Source organism: Engystomops pustulosus, chromosome 7, assembly GCF_040894005.1.
Source record: "Engystomops pustulosus chromosome 7, aEngPut4.maternal, whole genome shotgun sequence".
Taxonomy (NCBI): Eukaryota; Metazoa; Chordata; class Amphibia; order Anura; family Leptodactylidae; genus Engystomops; species Engystomops pustulosus.
Window position 1 is genome coordinate 154,622,654 of NC_092417.1, and position 9,319 is coordinate 154,631,972.

The following is a 9,319-nucleotide window of genomic DNA, read 5'->3' on the forward strand; positions in this document are numbered from 1 at the left end:
GGAATTGTGAACGCCGCCACGTGAGTTTACTGCAAAGGGGCCTACTGAGGCTCTGTCGCCTGAAACCTGGAGTCGACCCTGCTATCCCCCCCCCTTATAAAAAAAATGATGCTCGAGAGATTCCATTTAATTAAAATGATTACTTTCCCGAAAATGTTATACAGATACAGACCATACTCGTGCTGTTGAAACATACAGATGTAGATAAGCTGGTGAAGGCCTTCCAGACCTTCATATGGAGAGGGAAGAGACCCTGGATAGCAGCCAAAAAAATTGATGTTGCATAAGTCAGAAGGAAGTGTCAACCTCCCAAATCTGAGAGGCTACAATCCGTCGAGACAATTAGACACGTAATCGACTGAATCCACAACCGTGAACCTGTGTGAAATCACATGACCAGGGATAAAACAAGCCATGCACCTGTGTGCCATAACATTTGTGAACCTTTGTAACATCACATAATCAGGGATATAACAAGCTGTGCACCTGTGTGACATTACAAGACCAGGGATATAACGAGCCGTGCTCCTGTGTGACATCACATGACCAGGAATACAACAATCCAGGTACCTGTGTGACATCACATCAGCAGGGATATAATGAGCTATGCAACTGTATGACATCACATGGTTAGGGATATAATGAGCCGTGCACCTGTGTGACATCACATGACCAGGGATAAAACGAGCCATGCACCTGTGTGACATCACATGACCGGGGATATAACAAGCCGTACACCTGTGTGACATCACATGGCCAGGGATATAGCGAGCCGTGCACCTGTGTGACATCACATGACCAGGGATATAGCGAGCCGTGCTCCTGTGTGACATCACATCACAAGGGAATGGTTTTTATCCACTTTAATTAACAATGTTGCTTCCTATAGATTGACAGTAAGCAGAGATCTAGAAAAACATGAAACCAGAAAGTACATTGTAGAATTGTAGAACTTTTCATTACACAAGTAATATCCATTATTTGCTGGCACTGGACAATCCTGTGTATAGACAACAATGATCGCTCCTCCATGTCTCCGCTCTGTTATTCTGTCCCGCTCTGATCACATGACCTCATTTAACCGTCTGCATTCCGCGCGTTGCCCTGTCCCCATAGTGACCGGCTGTTTACCTGTCACGTGTCACGGCTACGCGCAGCTTGTGGGCGGCGCTTAATGCCATTTCCGAACAGCGATTGGTTTGAGGCAGAAAAAAAATCAGAGGCAGGGGGCGGGGCCAGCGCGAGGAACCCGGAAGGAAGGGGGGGGGGGGAAGTAAACATGGATTGTGGGTGGAGCTACAGTTAGACGGAGAGAGACCGGGAGCCCGTGCTGGTACCGGAGACACCGCAAAACAGGAGCGCAGGAGGTACGACCCCGGGGCAGCCATTACTGGATGTCACCACCTGCTAGAAAATCAGGGATAATACGGTTCCTGACTGACAGACGCTCCGTATTACATACATATGTACCTCACAGCGCAGGACTAGTCTATAGGAGCCATAACCCTGCGCTGATCATGTATTGGTTATACAGGAGAGGTTGTCTAAGGGTGAGAATAACATGGCTGCTTTATCCACAACACAGCGCCCCGCTGTGCGCAGGTCATGTGTAGTACTGCAGCCCAAGACTATAATACTGTACACAACTCCTCCACAGCCATGGTGTTATTGTAATCCTGGACCATCCCTTTAAGTGCAGAGATCACCGTTGTTATATTCTCCCCAGATCCTATTGTGCAGGACTGATTTTATGCACAGGATCGCAGATGAGGGTCAAGTTTAAGGTGTGGGGGACCCCCAGTGGGCATGAGAATACGGTAAGTGAAGAAAAGAAGACTGCAGCACTCACCGGGAACTCTTCAAGATTTATTCATACATAAACAGGCGGTACTGGACGCCCACATGCGGCAAGGCGAAGGGCTGTTTCGCGCTAGACAGCGCTTCCTCTAGCCTCTGACGTCATGAGAATAGGGGCTGCAAAGGCTGGTGCGGTCGCAGCTGGGCCAAAGAGGCCTAGGGGGCCTGTAAATTGTCACTTTCCTATATTATAAGACTAGTGCTATAACCCATACATCAGGTGTGTAACTACAGGGGTAGCAACTATAGCGGCTGCTATGGGGCCCACAGTGATAGGGGGCCTGACACACTAAAGAGTGGAGAATGTGCACCATTATATACATATTATGCTGCATATTGTACATCATAATATGTATATAACAGTTTGCAGCCTCCCCAGTATATAGCATGAAATGTCGGGGGAGAGGAAGGGGACAGCAGGACTAGGGATCTCTGATCTCTTCCCTGATGAGGTCAGCATCTACAGGGACAGATCTGTGTAAGTGTGTATATCAGTGCACATGAGTGTATAAACACGTGTAAGAGTATATAAATGTGAGTATGTGTGACTATACAGATATGTATATTTTCTGAGGAGGTAGTGGGGCCCCATTCAGAAATCTGCTATGGGGCCCCGTCTCTCCTAGTTACGCCCCTGCCATACATTATAGCCGGGGGCCTGGCACAGACTTTGCACTGCGGCCCATCAGCTGCAAGTTACGTAGGACCTGAGTGTGGGGGGGGTAACTATATCTCATATGATGCTCCTCATCCTTGAACAATTACATTTATATGTCCCACAGATCTGTTCCAGCTTTCTGTATCCTATAAGGAAATATTTCACCCCAAATTTTTGGTTTTGTTTCTGGTAACACAGATGGCAGACTCTCCTCCATCCTCCATGTTTTCCATAGCAGAGTTTCCTCCGAACGAACAAGGAGCCGCTCTCCCAGGAACAGATCCTCCATCCAACAGAAGAGCAAAAGATAACAGGAGTTCTCCTAACCTGAGACGCCTCCGAGGTAACGTTGCGCTGTAATATAACCTGCTATAATCTAAGCCCGAGGGTGACGTGACGTTTTGGGCGCATCCATCAGGGAACGTGCATCAGAATGCATGCGTTTTTAAATGTTACAATGCATTTGGATACTCTGGAAGCGTTTTTCTTCATTGAAAGTGTAAGCAGATGTGAAAATGTTTACACAGCTGCTTACACTTACAGCAAAACAACGTAACACTTAAAAATGCATGCGTTCTGACGCATCCAAAATGCACCCTTAGTCTGGACGTATCTGTGATTGGGAGAAGGTCTCTTTCCTGCTGTGCTTGAATTGTGTTTCTAAACGCAATTTAAATGCAGGGTAGATCTAGACACGGCCAACTTACTGTTGGATTCTTCTATGAAGGTAGAGAGTTACAAATTTTGATGGGAGGCCAACATCTGGCCGCTTCTCTCACCTGCTTCCAGTATCATCCGCTATGCAGTAGATTCCTGATTCTCCACTGATATTGGAAAAGATGAGGATCAGGCCCAATGCTTTTGTTCTCTAGCAATGGCTAACTCCCCTCTTGATATTGGGGCATATACCCAGTCTGTATATGTGGGTTTGGGAGATATGTATATGGCCAGCCTTTTCCACCGCCTACAATCCAATGGACATTGTCAGTTAGGGATACAGTATACTGTCTGGTCTCCTACCTATACATCTTGTTCTATATTTCAGTTATTATAGTCACACCATTGTCCTCCTTTTCCAGGAAAAGAACCTCGCGCTCGGACGGAATCCGCTTCAGAGGCCGTGGAGACGGATCACGTGGGCGAGCTGAACCAGTTCCGTTCACGTTCCCGCTCTGCTCCATCTTCCCTTATGGTCGCTGCTCGCTATGGCCGAGAGCTCAGGAGAATGAGCGATGAATTTGACAAAAGCTTCACGGTAATTATTTATCTGTTTATCCAAAATGCAGAGTTTATGCTTTGAAAGGCACACAGACAGGAGTGTAATTTAAGCTACTTACCCCCCCCCCCCCCCCCCCCCCCCGTACTTGGAGCCCCCTCAGGCAGTAGTGTCCAGGTAATCTGAGGAAAACATTGATCCTAAGCCTGTGTTTACTTGGTACACGTAAATGTTGTGTCTTCCATCATAGGTATATACACTGGGGAACTCCTGATGTAAACACATCATTTAAAGGGAGTTTCCAGGAATTCTGAAAAGTCCCATAGCGCTCATGGCAGGTTACCAGGGGTTACGAGACCCGCTTCTGCCAATCATTGGACACTTGCACATGAACGTGTGCTGAAATGGGTCACAAACGGTCGTATACGTTTACAGTCGTTTACAGTGTCCCACTGTATAAGCATATTACGGGATCCATCCTCTATACAGTCCCTTACTAAGCTGGTATGGCGCAGTATGCAAGGCATACACCTGCAGCCTCGTACATAGTTTCATAGTTTATATGGTTGAAAAAAGACACGTGTCCATCAAGTTCAACCAAGGAAGGTATTGGATGAGGAAGGGATTTAAGGGAAACTATTCTATATAACATAACCATCAATGTTATTTAGGTTTAAAAAGGCATCTAGACCCTTCTTGAAGCTCTCTGCTGTCCCTGCTGTGACCAGCGCCTGAGGCAGGCTATTCCACAGATTAACAGTTCTCATAGTAAAAAAGCCCTGTCGCCTCCGGTGATTAAACCTTGATTTCTCTAAACGGAGACAGTGCCCCCTCGTCTTTTGATTTGATTTAATCTGGAACAACTTACCACCATATTTTTTGTATGGACCATTCATATATTTAAATAAATTAATCATGTCCCCTCGTAGTCGTCTCTTTTCCAGACTAAATAAATCTAGTTGTTTTAATCTTTCCTCATAACTAAGACCCTCCATACCCCTTATCATTTTTGTGGCTCTACGTTGAACCCTCTCCAGCTCCAGGGCATCCTTTTTATGGACCGGTGCCCAGAACTGGACAGCATATTCCAGGTGAGGCCGAACCAGTGCCTTGTATAGTGGTAATATTACATCCCTATCACGAGAGTCCATACCACTTTTGATACATGACAAAACCCTACTGGCTTTAGAGGCAGCTGCTTGACATTGCATGCTGTTACTCAATTTCTGATCTACTAGTACCCCCAGGTCCTTCTCAACAAGGGACTCTCCCAGATTTACTCCCCCAAGTACATATTTTGCCTTTGGATTATTGGCCCCCAGGTGCATAACCTTACATTTATCCACATTAAACCTCATTTGCCAAGTGGATGACCAAACATTCAGTTTGTCCAAGTCACCCTGCAGCCTGTGAACATCCTCCATAGACTGTATTACACTACATAGTTTGGTGTCATCTGCAAAAATAGACACAGTGCTATTAATTCCTACCTCTATATAATTAATAAATATATTAAATAGTAGTGGGCCAAGCACAGAACCCTGGGGTACACCACTCATAACAGTCTCAAACCTCCTGAGTTGGACAAACCTGATTTGTTACAGGGCGGCACCAGCACATTAACATCCATATTTGCATTGATGGATAATCTCCATACTTTGGCATCCATCACCACAGGCTGTTATTTTCACCATTAAAGGGACTTCCACCTTCACCATTATAAGCTGTGCTCAATGTACATTTTATAATTTCTGTCTATTAAACCATTTTTGAAAAATTCCCATTTTAATATTTATGCTAATTAGGCATTTGGTCACCTTGGATGGGTCCTCAGCACCCAGAGCACTGCTTATCCTTCCTAAATGATGTCCTTTTCCTCCCAGTGTCTCCCTATGCTTCTCACAAGACATATCTCCTATTTAATGGGGAGGGTAGTGATCAAGGGAGGAACAGCAGTGCTCCAGCTACTAAGGAAACAACCTGGGTGCACCAACTGATTCATTAGCATATGGATTAAACTGAGAATTTCTCAGAAATAGTATATTGGTAATATCACAGTGAATTTCTTTGCAACATCCCACCATCATTTATTGAGAAAGATATTCCAGTGTCTCACTCATGGGGGGTTTTATCTAGGAGCAAATAAAGTGTAGGCCAAAACAAAATGTTTTAACTGTATCTAAACAGATCCCTAGTAATAGGAAATGGGCTACTCCTATATCTTGTGCAGGTCAGATATAAAAGTGTTGAAGTTTGACAAATCTATAGACTTGGAGAGATGGTCCCGACACTTCTGAAGAGCTCATACAGGAGTTACTTGATGCATTGGACTAGTATTCACTAATGGGGGGGGGAGGGGGAGAGTTCCTCTTTAAGAATAGAATAGAATAGTAACCGGGATAAAACAATATCTCCTGGCGACTATTACTTACAGTTTGTCAGGACATGGCTGTGACTTGTATCTGTAGTCAATTGGGTCTCTAAATCTTTCATTCAAAAAATTGTTTCCAGGGTCTTCCTCGCCCTAAAAGTGCAAGTGCAGCCGCTCAGATGACCGGAAACAAGGGAATACGGGAAATGCTTCTCGGTTTAATACGATGGAAAAGCAAAGACAAGAGCGAGTCCGAGAGTGAGAAGAATTAGACTGTCTGCGGAGGAGCAAGGTAAGGTAACACCACTTCTGTATTGATACTTAGGCCACGTCCTGCTAGCATTGCGTTCATAACGCGAATCGACCGCACAGGGGGCGGGACTCGGCCTTATCGCATATGCGTTTCCAGAGAAACCCATCTCCTACTAAAGACTGATGGAGGGGTGCCGCATAGCAAAGTTTCAGAGCTTCATAGTATTGTCACGTTATATAGAGAGCATAAAGAGCCATCTGTTCCATCCAGTTATCTTGCTAAATTAAATGTTAAAGATTCCCATCTCACTATTGCAGCTCCTTTTTTCAGCTTCATTTATGGATAGAGAGTCAACAGTGAGGTGGATGAGGATATTCAGGCTTAGTTCACACGCTCCGTGTGTTTCAAAATGCAATACAGACGGAACGGGGGGAGAGGTGGGGCTTGGTCCGGTCGCATTTGTGCGTTGGGTGCTAGTTACTGATTGAAACGCATATGTGATTGGGAGGATTCCATCCATATTCCGTTTGCATAGAGTTTTGAAACGTAATCAAGATGGAATGTGTGAACGCAGCCTCCTAGAAATTGACCAGCTCCTGCTGAGTCAGCTCTTTACTCACCTGTGAGCTTCAAACTTGTAGATGCAGCATCAACTGTGAGGTTGTGTAATGAGGATACCTGGATATGGACAAAAAGCAATCATTAACCAGTGTCATAATCGCAAGCAAAGACCAAAGGATAGTTCTCCTTTTACTAGTCTTAGAGCTGTCTTAGAGACCGGGACCTGCTCAGTCTCTTCCCCATCTTGCTGGATTACAACCTGTCATGCAAATGAACTCAACCAAAAATAAAGACATTATTAAAAACTATGATTAAAAAATATTGCCATTATCCCTAAATGGTTCCTTTCCATGGCTGCAATATTACAAAAATCAATTTGTAAACTTATATGCGACTCACACTATGTGAGTTCTGTATATTAAACTTTACTTGCACTGTCCTGCCACCTTGTTCCTACATGACAGGTCTCACTGCTAAGACGCGCTGTTGTGTGGAACATTGAGAGAGAGCTCTGTTACATTATTGGGCTCTTAAAGTCATTTGCTATCTCTATATCGCCTCATTCATGATCACATGAAATCACAGAAGCCTCCATGAAGGGTAGGGTGGAGAAGAAGTTCATGGAGGCTGCTGTGATTTCATGTGATCAGATACACACGTGGAGTAGATGTTGCAAATGTAACAGGACCTCAGATGATGTCACCCTGGTTACGTGACATGCTGAGAAGAGGAATATGGGTATGAGTAAATGGTAGGAAACGGCTGAACAGGACACTCCCCCTCTGATGCAGGGAATATAATATAAAGTTGATGTATGGGGATGTAAGGGAAACAATTTTTATCTATCTTTAACTATCTTTCAATGGAATACAGTGCTGTGTGCAGCGCTCATCCCCTGTTCCTCTTCCCGGGGCCGATGTATGCCCACCGTACTACAATACGGCGGGCATACATCGTGTGAATGTAGCCTTAGTGTAATCTAGATCTGCGAAATGGAAGCTAGACTGTATAGCCTCAGTACATTGCTGCACCACATGTTGGTGTTATAAGGGACATTGTCTGAAATGGACTATTGGCAGAACCATCATATACTCATGCAGTGTCTCTTCTTGCAGCTGTGACGCTGGTGACCGCGCTCCTCTCCACTACATCGGGGACAGCAGCAGCTAGATTATAATAACCGGACAATGGACTGAAACTACTGAGATGAACTCATCTGCATGAAGACTCTGAAGATGCCTAATGTGCCACTATGTATATTTCATTTAAAAAAAAACAAAAATATTTTAACGAACATACCATTTTTTACGGGAGAGAGCACAGAACAATGAGATTTAACGTGTCGCGTGCGACCTCTGAACTCATCGTATAACTCGGGTAAGGATGGGGTCGTTACAACATTAGAAGAAGACATTTTCCCTTGAATCCATGAACTGGTGCTCATTGTGCTGCTTTACTCAAATTTGCATCAAATAAAATAATCACGTTTGTTTAGATTGTGTAGATTTTTTTTTTTTCATTATTTAAAGGGAATATAACACCTGTCGAAGCGATTGTGGCAGAACATGAGTGATATTGTGCTGCAGCGGAGAAAGCAGGGAAATAATACAGCAATATGTAATGAGTGCCACCTAGTGGTGTATCCCAGCAGCCAGAATTTTACCATTTAATCAATCAATGGCAAACCTGATGCACAATTGAGCTTAACCTCTTCGTGAGGCCTGAATGTCCTAGTCAAGTTTTGACGTTCTGCCATGCGCTTCTTCAAATGACGATATCTTTGGAAATGCTTTACAGATCAAAACAGTTTTTACTATGTTTTCTTTTTTTTCATGACGTGAGAGTTTAACTTCATAGGATAGTTTTATTAATTACATATTGTTTTCTTTATAAAATTGTGAAAAAAAAATTGTGTCATTTTTCCAATTAAACTTTTACCAAAATATGTTATGAATATGGACACCATCATTTTGTCGCCCTTTCCCCAAGTTCGGCTACAGGTGCAGAGGATGCGTGTACTTCTGCAATTCTACAAACTATAAGCTAAGTCTTTCCTGCAGCTCCTTCTACATTCTGCCTTCAGCTGACCGGCTGGATGGGGGCAAATTTCAAATGCCAATATCTCCCAAACCCTGCCACCTTGATACACAATTCTGTCATATAAAACAGGAGAATCCCCCCTTCCGTATGATATATGGACTGTGTATGGAAGCTTCAAAGACATCTCAGAAATAGAAAGATTTATATAAAAATATATTTATTTTTTACTACAACTTTAAGAGTTGATAGCTCTGTTCTGTTGTAGGGTAGATTCTGTTCAATATGACACTAGAATTGCGTTTCTAGGTGCCAGGGTTCAGGAGGTATAGCCGTTTAAAGTTGTACACTGTTATGACTTTTATA

The 9,319-nt window shown here is 43.9% G+C and overlaps 1 protein-coding gene across 2 annotated transcripts; it reads left to right on the forward strand.

The window, feature by feature from the left end:
• The first annotated feature begins 1,239 nt into the window (after window positions 1-1,239).
• Window positions 1,240-8,198, forward strand: BAD (BCL2 associated agonist of cell death). 2 transcript variants are annotated; one of them, XM_072118400.1, is made up of 5 exons: window positions 1,240-1,367; window positions 2,714-2,858; window positions 3,595-3,770; window positions 6,243-6,399; window positions 8,032-8,198. In XM_072118400.1, the coding sequence occupies exons 2-4, from the start codon at window positions 2,714-2,716 to the stop codon at window positions 6,372-6,374; spliced, it is 453 nt and encodes a 150-aa protein (XP_071974501.1). In that variant the 5' UTR covers window positions 1,240-1,367; the 3' UTR covers window positions 6,375-6,399; window positions 8,032-8,198. The 2 variants fall into 2 exon arrangements, with proteins under 2 accessions (XP_071974501.1, XP_071974500.1); XM_072118399.1 differs by having other exon boundaries at window positions 6,243-6,394.
• The last annotated feature ends 1,121 nt before the right edge of the window (window positions 8,199-9,319 follow it).